We start from the raw sequence: 18,276 nt of genomic DNA, 5'->3' as shown, positions 1-18,276 counted from the left end.
CCCCCCCTTTTAACAATTTTATGGCAAATGAGAAGGGGGTGGAATACATGTTCTTTCTAAACACTATAGTGTTATTTTAAATTGTGCTCCTTTCATAACCAAGATTCTGGAGTTTAAAAAAATTTAGGAAAACATGCATTCATGCAACCTCTGTCTGTTAAAATGGATATCGATTCATTCACAATAGGCATGACAAACCTTTCAATGTAAAATGTCTTGAAGTTGACACTATTGCACACTAGTTTGTAGATATAAAAAACAAACAAAAAAAAAAAACACCCCATCCAGGACAAAATACAAAGCATTAAGTAAAGGGGGAGGAACAAGTTAAATATTTAATTTTTATATTACAGAAAATACAAAATCTAGAATCAGCATTATATACAAGAAAATCAAGACTGGCATGTGTTTTGCAATTGCAGAGACTGGCACAACGATGTGACTGAAGGTGTACACACAAAAAAATAAAAACAAAAACAAATAAAATAAACCAAACACCAAAGAAAACTATGAGAGTTACATAAAAAAATATCTATAGAATTGGGAGGCTCAGAACACAGCAGTCCTTTCTCCTTACATGAGCCGATGGTATGACAATGTCATGCCACGTGGGGGGGGGGGGTGAAAGAGTCAGAACGCCACAACATGACTGCAAAGATTAAAATCCCAAGTAAATGGCAACTTTTAGCCATTTTCCAAATTCATTACCCTGAGATCCTTGTGGTTTGTATTGAAAGGCTGCTCACTTTACTTGATGTCCATATCATTGAATTAAAGCTTTTTCCACACAAAAAACAAAAACATTTTTTTTTTTAACAAAAAATAAAAACTGACATCAGATAACATACGCATCAAACGTATGGTCTTGCACCTTGGTTTTCATTATTTCTTTTCCTCTATATAGTCTAATGAGACTGGAGATAAACAGTCGTTCTAGAATATGCAAAAACTCCATGTCTGTTATGAGAAAGTTAGTTTTCCATATGTGGCATTACAACACTTTCATCAACTGGAATAGTCAAGTGTACACTGCAATAGTGACAGAATGCCAACATCTTTGTCTAGCACCAACTTTTTCACTCCATCAATGCTCGTGGAATTTGCGATGCACTGAGAGCATGCACATTTCTTTCTTTTTTTTTTTCTTTTCTTTTTTTTTTTTAATCCAAGTTAACTGGTAAAAAGCAATCTTTAAGCATGGTAAATTAGCTTAGCCCTTATTTCTTCCAGAAAAAGCCATGATTCATCTCGTGAAGAAAATCCACTCCCATTTAAGAATAAAATACAGTGTTTGATTTTAGCTTGGCTGCAACATAGCAAACAGCTTATTAAAAAAAGGTATCAAACAGCAATAACAATATAATATGGATTTCATATGCCTTAATTTAAAAATAAAAAATGCATCAAATCCCTGTTTAAGACTACAACCTGAATATCAAGTTTAAAAACAGAAAAACTCCCCTTTCTGTGGCCCTCCCTTCCACCACACATTAAAGTATTAAAAACACTGAAAAAAAAACAAAAAATAAAAATAAAAAACCTTCACATTACTTAAAATCTAAAATTAATAAGACCCTCCAAAAAAATCTGCCAAATAAATAAGACAAAAATCATATATGATTTTCAGGAAGCAAAATCATTTAAAAATCTGTTGAAATAAATTATTAAAGAGACCACCAAGCACCCATGCCATTTTACTCACCCCCTCCCTCCCCCCTCCCTCAGCTGCACAATCCTGCCAAAAATAATAATAATAATAATAATAATTAAAAAAAGTAATCAAAGCAACTAGTTCCATTACAGCCCCAAGAAGTAAAGGGGCTCTCTCCTTTCACCACACAATTCCTTGAGTTCCGGATCCAATATTCACTTCCGGTTATTGCTGAGTGGGTGTGGCACAGTGAAAGCTCAAAATAAGAAATAAAATAAAAATAAAAAAAGGAAACGCTATTTGTTCGTCAGGCAGTGTATATCGTGGTACTTGGAAGTCCAAGTTGGTAGAGGAACTGAAGGAGCTCCAGGCCCCTACTTGCCCCAATACTGTTATGTGTAGGAAAGATTACTAGAAATCATGATGTCAGACAAAGAAGCGTGCGTGGCCATGTCTGTTGAGCTTCAATATTTTTCCAAGGCGCTGTTTGGCTGTTGCCATTCCTTTCTTTGGCCGTTTACCTGCAGGGTAAACACAAACAAACTATTTTATTAAGTGGTCATAGAAAATACACAAAGCAACCTGCACTACCACAACGATCACGGAGTAGTTTAGATCTAATATACCCCCAACTTTCAGATTTTCCCATGTACTCACTATGTAGGCCTTTTAAAGGAGCACTATAGGTCACTGTTTATTAAGTTGAATGTAAAAAAAAAATATTTTAAAACATAGCAGTTAGGCTCTTACTCAACAACTAGTTCAAACTCCAGAGCGTCAACGCAGGGCAAGAGAGGTAGAACATTTCTCTTATTACAGCTTTCAACAAGGGTACTATCAAAGAGTTCAGAGGTTCCAAAAGAAGACTGAAATGTATCATGAGCAAAAACATGCACATCATTCAAAAAAGTCAAAATCAAATATCCTGATTAAGCTAATGTGGGCAAATGTGGTTATAAAAACACCACATGTAACTAAACATTATATCAAGTTCTTCAAACTTGCATAAATTCAGAATATCCTTAATTTTACACATGTGAATAATGAAGCAGTGACTAGAACACAGAGAAGGTAAATTAGTTTAAGTTAGGCTTGGAAAATCAGCTCTAAACAGTCAATGTTTCCATTTAACATGTGGTTAGCCATGGACAGCTTCAAGCAGAGAACTGTGGCAGGATCAGCCATCTCTCTTGAATTTACAAAGGGACTCTTATCTTCCATTACATGGTTTACTGAAACAGACATTATGCCATACCATTAAGCAAGCCTTGCATACAGATCAATATAAATAGAGCTTATGCTGCCTCAAACAAAGTTTGATTGTATTTAGAATGGATTTGGTCTCTTAGGAGGCAATATAACATTTAAATGTATCAAACAGGAAATAAAATAAAAAACAGTGACTTTTTGTGCAATCCTGCTTTTTAGAGTAAGATTAGTGGTATGACTAAAAAGAGTGACCTATAAAACAGTAAATTATAAAACAAGTGTAATAATAGAGGAAGAAAAAAAAATGGATTGAATGTGAATAGGCACACTTGCCTGAAAAAAACTAGCTAAACCCAATACTAACCCTATGCACCAGAATGTTTAACACCAAAACGTGAATATATACCGGTATTACTTACTTTACATTTACAAGACAATCTCTGTAAGAATAAAATGTAACAGTAATGTCAAAATATAAATTGTGGTGTAAAATGAATCACACCCACATGGCGATTTTATTAGCCATTTATACAGCTCATACATTAACTTAAACTCTGCACCTAAATTATCAACCCATTGTTTATTAAACAAACTAACTACAAACCCAATTAGAGCAATGGAACACATCATTTTGCTTTGGTGTAAGAAAGCTTAGTAGTTGAGATGGACTCAAGTGACTGGGGGATTCAGAGCAATGCAGAGTCACATACATTTCCTTATCGTGGGGGAGCAACTGAGCTCTTACATAGTTTTCGTGGGAGTGAGCTGTGCTACAGATTGTAGGTGCAATAATGTAAAGGAGATCATATCTGCTGGCATGTCCTTAGATGCATTAAAATCAGCAAATACACCTAACCTTGGGAATTTCCTTTGCCAAGTCACCCAAGGAGATTTTCTCCTAAGCAGTACTAATATAAGCGATAAATTTGATTTACAAAGCCCTGGACAGAACCTCATTTGTATAGGAGTGTGAAACAAGAAAACTAAAGTGCAACAATTACAGTTTTGCCAAAAACAGTATAATAAGCCACAAGTGTCTTGGTGTGACCATATTACTAGTTATTTTAGTAAATGCTGTGAAGTGAACAAAGCCAAATCACAACCTCCAGTCGGGACTCCAAACTGTCTGAGAAGCCAGTTTGGGGTTACAATGTTGCTATGTACACGCTCAGGCATCAAGATTTGACCCGGAATTGCTACTTTTTGTGGCTTCCAGATCTAACAAGGAATCTGCAGAGTTTAACTCTCAAGTTGGCTCAAACTTTTTTTTGTGCTTGTCCAAAGTAATCTTTCACTGGTCATCAGCAAATTAATTCCATTTGGTCCCAAACTAGGTTAACTGCATAGACTAGAGCTTTTACTTCCAGATAAGCTTTTTCATCCTCCTGGATTGTAAGCTTGTTTGAGCAGTGCCTTATTCACCTCTGGTCTCTTTCAATATTATTTTGTATGACAAATTATTTTTAAATACATTGTTCACATATTATGAATCATGCCATGCATTGAATCCTAGTACCTTTAGTTGCCTGATTACTAATAGGAGGCGGGTTTGAGGCGGGTCTCTTTGTAGGGTGCAGGGGCACAAGTGGTGACGTGTCTCCATATATTCTGTCTGGACTGAGGCTGCCGTCACTCAGATGACAGTCTTCAGGACTTGGACTGGACTCCTGGTCGTATTTCTCGGGCAGATAGCTGCTGGAGTCCCAGCTCTCACTTTCTGAGAAGCGCTTGATCTTTCGCGGCTTCATACACTCGTCAGGAGAGAGGTCTTCCCTCTGGGCCTTGGGAAGCTTACAGGAATCCTTTTTGATGAGAGAGTGGAGAAAATTGTTCTGATAATTCGATATAAAGCAAGATTCTTATTAAAATGATTTACAGGCTTCTCTAACGCAAAATATAAAAAGTAAAACTAGAACGGTGCGCTGTACCTTTAAAAATTTAAAGTGCAAATAAGTGCATCAAAATAGTGCAAAATAGGGAGTGTCTGTCCAATGTAATTACACTCTATATGACAATTGTGCAAAATTGCAAGTGAAAAGTGAACACAAAATTGAAAAAATAATAACTTACAATCAATAATATTCGGTTATTCCAATTAGGAGATGTGGTACATAAAAGGAAAGATATAAAATCACATAGCATAATATTGTATAAGACTGTAATAAAACAACAACAAAAAAAAGGGGGAATAAAACTCACAAGGGAGGAGCAGTAAAAGTCTGCTCCAACTTCTTCAGCATATAGTCCACATCATGGGACTTGGTAGTAGTAAGACAGCAGGACGCCAGCTAGATAAAACAAACTTTATTTCTTCCAATTAAAAAGGCTCCCTCTCCCACATAGAAGGCCAGTGTCCAGTAAAATATTGTGCAGAGATAAACACTCCAAAAATGTTTTTCGGCACTTCGCAAGGCACTTCCGGGTTCGGAGCTCCGTACAGTCACGTGATAGCGTGATGACGTCGTGAACGTGATGACGCTTTTCGCCCAATCGACTTCCTCAGATCACGTCCTAGTATAGCTGGTCCTGGCTTATAAAGCCCATATAGTGGGCGTGGAGTCAATAAGTGGTAACCCAAGGTAATAGACAAGCGGGGTTAGTCCACTAAATGTCTGAATAGTAAAATCCCATATATTTTCAAAAAAAGGTGGAAAATAAGGCAAACATGGATAAAATAATAGTCTTAAGAATACTCATAGTATATAAATGTCCCAATATATATTATTACAACCATGAATGGAATTATATAAACATATTTGGATATACTATTATTTAAAAGAGATACTGATGGGGGGCGGGGCCTGACAGCCAAGATGGCCGGACGTGCTCTCTGAGAGCTCTGACAACAATGGGCACAAAAACAACTATAACGACCACCATGCACATGCTAGCGATACCAATTGCCCACAAAACGACACAGGATCATGCGGGGAACAGAAAGATACCTGTCACGCACCGGCACACAGAGAGTGCAACCAGGCCGGCCACGAGGCCTACACTGAAGCGGAGCCTGAGGCCTGGGGGAGGCAGCCGACCCTCCGGCACGGGATCCGCTAGAAAACGTGCATTGGAAGCTGCCCCGCAACCCCCCCCTTTGGACCGGTGGGGAACATCCCGGTCCTCATCGGGGGTGAACACCCCTGCAAAGCGACTCATGCCAGCTACCAACCCAGCCAACAAACGGGAAGACAGGGGCCTACACAAAATGGCGGCAAAACATAGTCTCCTCAAACCGCCCGGGCAGACCCTGGAATTCTTCGATAGGCTGGGTGCCTTCATATGGTCAACACTCCACATCAAGGGTCCACACTACAGCCTGGTGACACGATGGGCGGCAGCATGGATCCGACCATCCACCCGGCGCCTCCTGAACCGATGCCCACCCCGTGCACCCAGGGGGGCCTCTAGACGGGGCCTACTGCAGAGCGCCAGAAAGAAGGACCCGATGACTTACCCTCACATGTATCAGCGGGAGAAAATAGTGTTCGCCCGACTCCAACGCTGCTCAGCAATGCCAGACATCTGTGGTAAAAGCAGCGTAACGCTGGAACCACGAACCCGAGCCGACGGCCGCAAGACTCACCGGAGTGGAACTTACCGTCTTATCGTTACAAGACGCGGTCGTAGATCCCATAGAGATAGGTCACGCGACGGAAGATGGCTGCAGCAGCGACCCCACTGGCGCCCGGGATTCAACTGTCGGGCCTCCAGGAAAGGCATCGGATGAACCAGACGGGTGGCGCTGGAGAAGGACTATGATCTCACAAGGAGTCAGCTCATGGCCCTCCCCACAAAGATCTCAATTGCGGACTAGCACCCCATACAGTATTACATGTATTAGCCACTGTAGAAAGTCATGTAAGAACATCCCACGGGTAATCACTGATGAGACTGTGCTGTATTCTGGTTTTGTCTACCAAACTTTTAAGCCTAGCCAGCAAATCTAACACTAGAACTGCCTATTTAGTATGTCATCCCTTTTTTTTCCCCTTTTTTATAATGTGATGTCAACCAAACTGACTTAACTCTTAAAGCCCTAAAAGGTTTCTAACACTACTATTACTTGGTTACATTCATGGCATGGATCGTAGAATTGTTATTGCACTGACCCCACTGGAATTTATGCTCAAAATTATTTTATTATATGCCTTACTAGCGCTTTCCTTTCCTGTCTAGCACCTAAAAGCATCATGTGTACTCCACATGACAGCTAATACAGAGAGCTACTTACACACCAATTCTCTACTACTCACTGATTCTTGTCCGCGCACTGGCATACTACGCTCTATGCACAAGGGGTAAAATGCCCATACAATTAATTGCGACCCAGTGGTTTTCTACAATATGCAACTTAAATCTAAACGTTAAGCAATGCCGGTTTGTCTAGTTCCAACTACTGGCTAAGACATATTTGCCTGTCTAATCACCACTCCTGGAAAATGTGCTGATCCTCTAAATGCCATGTAGTTGCTATGTTGACTTAGACTTGCTTGCTACTGCTGTCATGGCATTGCCGGCTTCACTGCACCAATCTGCACGACTAACCTAGATACTAGCATTGCATGTTAAGCCTTATTTGCATTTACGTTACCAATTTAAGCTATAATTTGTGATATTACTATGTCTAAGACCCGGGTACCTCACCATTACGGGACCAACCAAGTGTTAACTATAGGGCACTAATCTTACACTCCCACATATCCTAAGCCGTTACTATAGTCTAACTAAGTCCTTCATTATCTACAATGTGCCTATAACCTACTGCTCTACCGCACCAGTATAGTACTGTTCCTCCTGGCACGTAAATGTTAAACTTCTACTCGATATTACGCGTATGTCTAATTATGTTTTAATGTTATCTTGTTAAACTCGTTAGTAACACTATGAAACTCCAAATTACCAAAAATGTGCAAGTTATCTATGTACCACATACTATATAGCGTGATTTAAGCGTGATCATATACATATAAAAAATAGTGCACCGTACTACCATACCCCACTGCCCTCTAAGCTTTTGTTTTGCAATATGCATGTGGATTGCCTTCGGGGTACCATGTGCCTGTATGTTACCCTCATATGCACTACAAAAATAAAGAATTTAAAAAAAAAAAAAAAAAAAAAGAGATACTGGATATATACAAATTATCCATAAGTAACAAATTACTAACAAAAGGAGGTAAACAATAATAAATCTCAAGTCTAAAAATCTCAAGTTAGGATATATCTAAAGATACATATAAGTGACCCAATGTATAGTACAACCATAGATAAAAATGACATAGACAAATTTGGACATGCTATGGTATAAAGAGAAAATAACTATAAAAAGTAACCTACTAGCAAAAGGAGGAAAAGAGGAAAATAATTAATCTCAGATAAAAAACCTTAAATTAAGGTATATCTAAAAATACATTTAAAATTCATGAAATAAAATTATACAGATCGAATTCAATGTTGAGGCCTTTAGGTTCAAGGGTATCAAGTGTGTGAACCCATTTCATCTCTTCTTTCCCCATCTGTTGGATAAAATTGCCTCCTCGCCATGATTTTTTGACAATTTGGATTCCTAAGAATGTAAGGCCACTAGGATCTTTATTGTGGTATTTTTTAAAATGAGCAGACACACTATGATGATCTATACCTTTTCGGATATTGTTGACATGTTCATAAATTCTCTTGTGTAGAGGGCGAATGGTTCTACCCACGTACTGTAGTCCGCATGGGCATATTAAAAGGTATATAGTGTTTTTAGTAAAACAGGTAAAATCTTTAATAGTGTGCTCTTCCAAGGCATATTTTGTCCTAAATTTACTAATCCCTTTTACAGTATTATTTTTACTACATTTGCACCCTACACATTTGCCACATGAATAAAAACCTTTTTTATTTATACTTAAAAACGTATCGGGCACTTCCTTTTTTGGATGGTTAAAAGTCAAAATTTGCTTTAAACTGGGTGCGCCTCTAAAAGTGATAAAAGGTTTATCTGGAATGATTGTCGCTAATTCTCTTTTTTTAAAAGGTGCCAGTGTCTGTTAATAATAGATTTAACTCTCTTAAAATCCTGATTAAAATCTAAAACTAAAGGTATTTTATTGAATTTATCTTGTCCTTTGTTATACTGACTTGTTTTAAAAACCAATTGATTTTGATCCAGGTTTTTTGTTTCTTCATATGCCCTATTTAGTATGTCAGTGGGATATTGTTTCTGAGAGAATTTATCTATTACTACTTTCGCCTGCTCTTCAAAAACAGTCTGTTCAGTGCAGTTTCTTCTTATTCTTTGTAATTGGCCTTTTGGAATATTGTTAAGCCAGGGAGTGTAGTGCCCGCTGTTGTATAACACATAACTATTGGCATCTACTTTTTTTTTTTTTTAAATTTGTTTTTAAATTACCGGCTTCCTCATAGATTTCCAAATCTAAAAATTTAATATTTCGGCTACTAAAAGAACTACTAAACTGTAAACCCCACTCATTAAAATTTATACTTGCTAAAAAGAGCTCTAAATCCAATTGGGTACCTTTCCATATAAAAAATATATCGTCGATATATCTATGGTAGGAGACCAGGTTCGTCCCCCAGTTATGACTGTTATAAATAACTTCCGATTCCCAGCCTGACATAAATAAATTAGCATAACTAGGGGCGAACCTGGTCCCCATAGCCGCACCTTGTAGTTGTAGATAAAATCTCGAATTAAAATTGAAATAATTATTTTCTAAAATCCATCTAATACTATCTATAAGAAATAAAATATGTATATTGCTAAAATTGCTCGATTTTTCTAGACAATCTTGAATAATTCTGCATCCCTTCTCGTGAGAGATAGAGGTATAAAGTGCCGTTACATCTGAAGTTACTAAAAAATATCCATTTTCCCATTTAGTGTTTTTTATAATTTTAATTACATCTGTCGTGTCCTTAAGATATGATGGCATTTCCTTAACTAGATTTTGTAACCAGATGTCCACATATTTTGAAAGGTTAGCTGAGATAGATCCTATGCCGGACACAATCGGCCTACCTGGAGGGTTCTCTAAATTTTTGTGCACCTTAGGCAGAGTGTAAAATACAGGCACTCTAGGGAATTCAACTAATAAAAACTTATACTCGTTATCATTTAAGATACCTTCATCCTTTCCTCTTTTTAACAAGATCTCCAATGAAGATTTAATTTCTAACGTTGGGTCTTTTTCTAATATCCTATATATCTTTTTATCCTCTAATTGTTTATAACATTCCTTTAGATATTTGGTAGTGTCCTGGATCACAATACTTCCCCCCTTATCGGCCGGCTTTATTATTATTTCTTTATTATTTCTTAGATTTTGTAGGGCTTTATATTCATTAAAATTTAAATTTGAATTTTGTTTTCGATTACATTTCCCTAGTTTATCAGTCGTCAATAACAGATTTTTCAAAAATGTCTATGGCACTTGTACGATAATTCCTAGGATAAAAATTTGATTTATTTTTTAAAATTGTGTGATTGTCACTTTTCTTAGTGTCTGTATATTTATTAATATCAAAAAATCTCTTTAAAGTTAATGTTCTGGAATATTTCAATATATCTATATAGGCTGAGAAAGAGTTACATTTTTTTGCTGGGGGCAAATTTTAAGCCTTTATTCAAGGTTCTAATTTCATCATTATTTGGAATAAAATTTGACAAGTTAATTACTCCCTCCAATTGGACATTCTTCCTTTCTTTTCGCTGTAAAAGGGATTAGTAAATTTAGGACAAAATATGCCTTGGAAGAGCACACTATTAAAGATTTTATTACCTGTTTTACTAAAAACACTATATACCTTTTAATATGCCCATGCGGACTACAGTATGTGGGTAGAACCATTCGCCCTCTACACAAGAGAATTTATGAACATGTCAACAATATCCGAAAAGGTATAGATCATAGTGTGTCTGCTCATTTTAAAAAATACCACAATAAAGATCCTAGTGGCCTTACATTCTTAGGAATCCAAATTGTCAAAAAATCATGGCGAGGAGGCAATTTTATCCAACAGATGGGGAAAGAAGAGATGAAATGGGTTCACACACTTGATACCCTTGAACCTAAAGGCCTCAACATTGAATTCGATCTGTATAATTTTATTTCATGAATTTTAAATGTATTTTTAGATATACCTTAATTTAAGGTTTTTTATCTGAGATTAATTATTTTCCTCTTTTCCTCCTTTTGCTAGTAGGTTACTTTTTATAGTTATTTTCTCTTTATACCATAGCATGTCCAAATTTGTCTATGTCATTTTTATCTATGGTTGTACTATACATTGGGTCACTTATATGTATCTTTAGATATATCCTAACTTGAGATTTTTAGACTTGAGATTTATTATTGTTTACCTCCTTTTGTTAGTAATTTGTTACTTATGGATAATTTGTATATATCCAGTATCTCTTTTAAATAATAGTATATCCAAATAGGTTTATATAATTCCATTCATGGTTGTAATAATATATATTGGGACATTTATATACTATGAGTATTCTTAAGACTATTATTTTATCCATGTTTGCCTTATTTTCCACCTTTTTTTGAAAATATATGGGATTTTACTATTCAGACATTTAGTGGACTAACCCCGCTTGTCTATTACCTTGGGTTACCACTTATTGACTCCACGCCCACTATATGGGCTTTATAAGCCAGGACCAGCTATACTAGGACGTGATCTGAGGAAGCCGATTGGGCGAAACTCGTCATCACGTTCACGACATCACGCTATCACGTGACTGTACGGAGCTCCGAACCCAGAAGTGCCGAAAAAATTTTTTGGAGTGTTTATCTCTGCACAATATTTTACTGGACACTGGCCTTCTATGTGGGAGAGGGAGCCTTTTTAATTGGAAGAAATAAAGTTTGTTTTAACTAGCTGGCGTCCTGCTGTCTTACTACTACCAAGTCCCATGATGTGGACTATATGCTGAAGAAGTTGGAGCAGACTTTTACTGCTCCTCCCTTGTGAGTTTTATTCCCCCTTTTTTTTTTTTTGTTGTTTTATTACAGTCTTATACAATATTATGCTATGTGATTTTATATATCTTTCCTTTTATGTACCACATCTCCTAATTGGAATAACCGAATATTATTGATTGTAAGTTATTATTTTTTCAATTTTGTGTTCACTTTTCACTTGCAATTTTGCACAATTGTCATATAAAGTGTAATTACATTGGACAGACACTCCCTATTTTGCACTATTTTGATGCACTTATTTGCACTTTAAATTTTTTAAAGGTACAGCGCACCTTTCTAGTTTTACTATTTATATTCTTCGTACGGTGTTTTTTGAGCTTGCACATTTTTAGGTGCTGCTCTACCTTTATCTGTAATATTTTGCACTAATATTTTACACTTTAGCGCCTATATTGCTTGTTCGTTCTTGTATTCTCTAACGCAAAGATTGAAAAAAAAAAAATTGTCCTTAAACTAGATATTCTTAACTTTGCAATGCAGACATTTGTGAACTACATTTCTATTCAAAAAAAGGTTGGCCAGCGATATCCCTAATGCAAAAGTGCTCTGGAATTTAATGGAACACTGCAAGCACCACAACTAGTGCACTGTACTAGATATGGTGCCTGGAGTGTTCACTTGAGTATTGAAAATGCTAATATTTATTTGTTCAATAAAGTTCATAAGACTAAATATATGGTGGGGTAAGGAATATATGTTATTCATAAAATACCAGCTGCATTTTAAAGTGTGTAATGCATGGGTTTTCAGTCTACCATTGTATTTAGATCTTCTAGAAACATGCTGTCCAACCTCTTCTGCATAGACAGCTGGATGTAGTTGGGTTGAACAAAATAAAAACCAACAATTAAAAAGCACTGCATGAGTATGCACTTAAAGAAGCACTATAGGATCAGGAACACAAACATATTCCTGACCCTATAGTGTTAAAAACATCTAACCCCCCCGACCCCTCTCTTGTCTCCCTAAATATAGTAAAATCTTACTTTTATTCATCTGCCTCTATCTGCTGACATCAGAAGTGGTGTTCTGAGCCAATCACAATGCTTACCCATCGGATTTGCAGAGACTGTCAAGGAGGCAGATCAGGGGTAGAGCCAACACAAGTCAGACACAGCCCTGGCCAATCAGCATTTCCTCAGAGATGAATTGAAAAAAATGCATCTCTATAAAGAAAGTCCCATGTCTGCAGGCAGAGGGTGGAGACACTGAATGGCAGTCACACTCTGCAGCACTGCCCTGCAGCACTGCCATCGAAGGAGTGGCCAGTTGAGTTATTACTATGCTGTAATGTAAACACTGCATTTTCTCTGAAAATACAGTGTTTAAAGCAGAAAGCCTGAAGTGAATGATTCTACTCATAGGAACAAATACAATAAGCTGTAGTGACTATAGCGTCCCTTTAATTATACACATATGTATGCTCAGTGGAATTGTCAAAGATTTGCATGGGTGAGCACTGATAAGCTGTTCAGACATTTCCTTCTTGCAGTAGTTAATAAACTTTCTGAAGGTTTTTTTTCTCCAAAAGAAAATAAATATATTTAAGCATTTTTTCAAAAAATGTTAAAATGGAGGAGTCTACTTATATCTTGGATATCACATAAGAACCTGGGTACCCAATGCATTGTAGAGATATCAAGACTGAAAATTAACACACGTGTGATTACCATTTTAGATTTGCGAATGTTCTGATCTAGCACAACATTTCATCTTTAATCCCCATACATCTGAAATGCACATTTAAGAACACCACCAGCGTGTCTGATGTGGTTTACCTGAGCACTTTGCCTGCATGAAGTCTCCAGCTGCCGAATCCATCCTGGAGTTGCCATTTCTGTATCCTGGTTGACATGCTGACCTAAGGATGCAAAGCATATCATTCAGCCATGGGTGAAAACTCATGTTTTCATAGTTCCCACACAAACCTTACTCTGGGTATTTGTATAATACAATTACAGAATTCATTTTGTTGACCAGCTACATAATGGCGTTTGCCGGTTCCATTATTTGATCTTTACAAAACCAAAAGGGACTCTTCAAATATTTGCTATAGCATGGTTCAACTACAGTAAGGGATATGGTTTAATGTAAAGAAACTGTCAAGAAATAGTCTGTTCTTATTTGTGTTTTTTTGTATATAGCAAGAATGTTTTTTATCACCGATTGGAATTAAGACCTAGACACAGGATATGTTATGGTACACAAGGCAAAGATAGAGCACTTTTGACTGAAAGCTTCATCATGTGTGCAATTTAAAGGGACACTACATTACCCAAATATATATTTTAAGCCCATCACTCAAACTCCAAATACTCCTTGGCAGCAGCAAAGACCATAGTACATCAGTTCCAATACATAGAATAAAAGACAAAAATATCTCAAATCCCTATGCCCATTTAAATAACTGGAGGTTTTAAGTATCATTCCATTGGCCATTCAAGTGAAAGCTCACCTGCCATGTCGAGGCAAAACCTCTTAGGCGAGTCTTACAGTAACAATTCAACTTACTTTTTTGAGCTAAATTACATAATAGTTTAGGATAGTCCGCAAGTAACTTGTTTTTTTATTTTATGTGTTTAGTTGAGTGCAGCCCTTTTGTTCTTATAAAAAAATTATACACACATCGTGATGAAACACATGGGGCTGAAACGTCAATTTTTTAAATGATATAGAATAAAGTTTATATTTTAACATGTATTCCTGACCCTATAGTGTTAAACCCACCATTTAGGTGGTTTGCCCCCTGCTCCCCAACCTCCCCCCCCCCCCCGTAAAAGGAATTGAAACGTACTTTATTTCCAGTGCCGCGGTATCCCCACCCCTGATCTGCCTCCTTGGTGACATCAGAATTGCCTGGCCAAATGCCGTTTTGGCTAATCAGCACCTCCTCGTAGAGATGCCGATTCATCTCAATGCATCTCTATGAGGGAAAATTCAGCGTCTTCATGCATAGCGTTGAGATGCTGAATGGCAGTGCTGCCTACTGTGCAGCACTGCCCCAATAAGCACCTCCAGTGGCCATCCTAGGGGGCAAAGTAAACACTGCTGTTTCTTCAGTGTGTGTATGAAAATATCTGTAGGTAATGATTATACTCACCAGAACAACTAGAACACTCTGTAGTTGTTCTGGTGACTATAGTGTCCCTTTAAGCCGATTAATCTCATAAAAGCAGGAATTGGGTTGATCGGATAGGACATGCCAAAAATAGGGTACATGTAATGTATGATCACACACTGTAACCAACCCCCCCCCCCCCCATATTTTTTGCTTATGCTGTGGTTTTTTTTTTAAACACTAGCATTCAGTGAGCTTTGAAATGCTGTTTAGTGAGTATGGTGAATCATGTTTGTTCTATATAAAAATAAATCTGTTTAGCAGATATACCACCCCAATGAAAACATCTATGCCTTAAATTACTCATTTTTTTATTGGTAGTATATCTAAAAACAGCATGCAGGAGCTTCAGATATCTTGTCTCAAACCTTTGCAAGAACTCCCCTTCTGACCTGCTCTAGACTTTCAGTGGCTGTCCAATTACAGACTTCCCAATGCAGCTCAATGATAAGTTATTGCAAGGCAGGTGTGTTCAGGCAATTGCTGCCTCTTGAGTTTATCTCCATTGAGCTAAACAACCAGGAAGTAACAGGGCCGGGAGGAGTAATAAGGTCAATTTATAAAAGTGTAAATTTCTATTTTGTAAAATGAAGAAAACTTCAGCAAAGGAGTCTGGAATATCCATTTAAGTTCCTAATATTTTGATATCAAATATTCTTATTGACAGTTTAGTGAATTATGCTCCAGAGATAAGAGATTATGAATTTGCAGTCAGCTGGATAATTCTTACCAATACTTGTGGATATTTGGCTGCAAGAATCAAGTTTGTCCTGGTTGCTTCCCTGGGAGACTTTGATGTGTAGATGTGGATAATCTCTGCCCATTTTGCAGGTAGTGCCCATTGCCTCTGTGGGTAGATTTGTGTAGTGCAATCCTGCCATAGAAAGCATGCCCTGTATGGCTTCTTCCTCCATGCTGTTAAGAGATAGGACATTCATTGTCAGGAAGAAATTAAAAAACTATATTAATTTCAGATCTTCAAATCAGGAGTTACGAGAATAATTCGGAATCCATTTCAATAGAAACCCACATTTTGAATTAAAACCCAGTAGTAGAATTAAAAAGTTGACAAAACGCAAAGCTTGCATCTAATACATGGGACAATTTCTAGGAACAACTGTTGCCCAAGCCGCATGAAAAATATAATCACAGACAAAGTACAGCCAAAAGTTATCCAGCAATGGGCTAGAGTTCTTAACAGGATTTGCCTTTGTTCTATAAAAGGAAAAAATAAATAAAAAAAGGACACACTTTACACATAAAGCATTTCAGCAAGTTAAAGTGCTATAGTGGTGCAAAGTGTGCCTTTATCAGGTTGTGGAAAGATTATAATTACTTCATAAAATGCTTAAACAATAAGTTTACATTCAGCTATTGCTAGCTTTTAAGTAAACCTTGAAGGTTTATTGCTATGAATACCCAAGTCAGTGGTGTACAATTCAACAGCAGATAGATTAATGTTTGCTTGGAAATTATCTTGATACTAAGATGAGGTAGTAATCGTTGAGCTACCAAAATTTACAACTCAGAGTAAGCTTTTTAGTAACAAACAAATAAAAAAAATAAAAAATACTCTTTTGCAACAAGTCTATGCTAGAATAGTGTCTCACCTTTTAGCTTGATTTTTAGTTGCAGACCATTGTATGTTCAGATCACATGTTAGTTCTTTCTCTGAGTGATCTTCCTTATATTTAGGAAGGGTTTCCTGCTGCTCCTCATCACCTGAGCTTTCAGACTCCTCTGATGAGTTTTTCTGTGGGAGGAAAAGAATTTAGAATGTCAAGGACACCAGAGAAAATAAAGCAAGCATATGGTAACTAGCATTTGATATCATAGACTGTGGTAACATGGGCCTTGCATTCATTATATATGAAAACAGGTTACTGTTAAAGAATGTGGCCAGAAAACAAATATTTAATTCAAGAGTGTTGTGGTAGACACCACCAAAACTGTGTTTAAAAATCCACACTCAAGGCCATAACACTACCCTGGCTCCTCTCTGTTCCCCCTCCCCTCAGTATGGAACGAGCAAGCACCTCTCTCTGCCCTGTTCTCAGTTCCTAGCTCGAGCCTGAGTATTCTAAACTTTTCAGCGAGACTTATCTGTGTTTCCTTTGGAATTCTGGATCGGCCATGAGTATCACCTTCGCCCGGTCATATTCCATCCCGGATTTCATCCCTTTCCCAATGAGAGCAATCTTTGGAGGGGAGTTCCAAACTATCTAAAGGGGCAATCACTACCTATGAGCCAAGGGGAGCTTCCCCACCCCAACCCACCAGGGACCCCGTTAAAGTAAAAGTAAATCACCATAATCGCCTAGAACTAATTTCATCTAGAAGCAAGCCAGCTACATGGCTACACTTTAACAAGGTGGCGTTTCCACATACCTCCATGGTTTAAGGCGCTATTTGAACTGATCGGGCACTCTATTGAGGGCTGTAAGACTTGTGGGGGTTCAAGACTATTTTTCATGTAATTTATGGGTTTTTCTGTGTTCGGCTCTCTGTAACTGGGAGATAATTGGTCTGTGCATAAAAGGCTGCAGCCGGTTCAATAAAATCAGTTCATCCCAGCATCATGTGTCATCTGATGTCTGGGGAATGGAGTTATAATCACTGTTCCAGCTGAGAGGATAAACTAGCAGAGGTATCCAGTCGGGATACCTGTGGTCCGCTACAGGTGTAGCAAAGAGTGTGTGGGAGAGAATAGGAGTCAGCTGGAACAGAAGCAGTGGTAGAGATACAGAGAATGGGACATTCTATCCGTATCTCTATTACTGTGATGTTCTGGTAGTAGAGAATACTGCCCCTGCCAGAACTGCTTATACAGCAGCCAGTATCCACTTTAAGTAATGAAAGTATGCCTGTGTGTGTGTATGGATGTGTATGCATCTGTGTACCTGTCTGTATCTCTGTATTCATGTCTGTCTGTCTGTGCCTGTGTGGGCATGTATGCATGCTTATCGGTGTCAGAGTGTATGTCTGTGCACCTATATGTGTCTACGTTTGTTCTTGCATTTGCCTGTGTATGTATATGTGTATGTGTATAATAGGTGATGTTTGGGCAGGGTTGCTAAATTATTTTTAGATTCAAGCCCCATGTGTGTTTTTTAACCCCAGCAATGCCCCTGATTTAATTGACCATTAGAGTGAAAACAGCCAAGTGTTCATTTTACAGAAGAATGAAAAACAAAAATATACTCTGATCTGGCAAAAGTTTTAGTACACCATACAACTAGTCACTGAGCAGTTACTATCAGAGGTTGAGGTTTATTTCAAGCTACATATCTTGAATA

General features: G+C 37.5%; 1 protein-coding gene across 1 annotated transcript in view; it reads right to left on the bottom strand.

Annotated features, from left to right (window-relative positions):
• Nucleotides 1–304: 304 nt before the first annotated feature.
• KDM7A (lysine demethylase 7A) overlaps nt 305–18,276 on the bottom strand; it is a 103,810-nt gene continuing 85,838 nt past the window's right edge. Inside the window, exons 16-20 of the mRNA XM_063447606.1 lie at nt 16,591–16,733; nt 15,711–15,895; nt 13,641–13,723; nt 4,377–4,662; nt 305–2,172 (exon numbers count right to left, since the gene is read on the bottom strand). Coding sequence (XP_063303676.1) covers nt 2,078–2,172; nt 4,377–4,662; nt 13,641–13,723; nt 15,711–15,895; nt 16,591–16,733 — 792 coding nt within the window. The 3' untranslated portion in view covers nt 305–2,077. The remainder of the gene's footprint in view (nt 2,173–4,376; nt 4,663–13,640; nt 13,724–15,710; nt 15,896–16,590; nt 16,734–18,276) is intronic.

The sequence above is a fragment of the Pelobates fuscus genome, chromosome 3 (assembly GCF_036172605.1).
Source record: "Pelobates fuscus isolate aPelFus1 chromosome 3, aPelFus1.pri, whole genome shotgun sequence".
Lineage (NCBI taxonomy): Eukaryota > Metazoa > Chordata > Amphibia > Anura > Pelobatidae > Pelobates > Pelobates fuscus.
The sequence above is the reverse complement of the archived record's forward strand: the minus strand, read 5'-3'. Positions and strand labels throughout refer to the sequence as shown.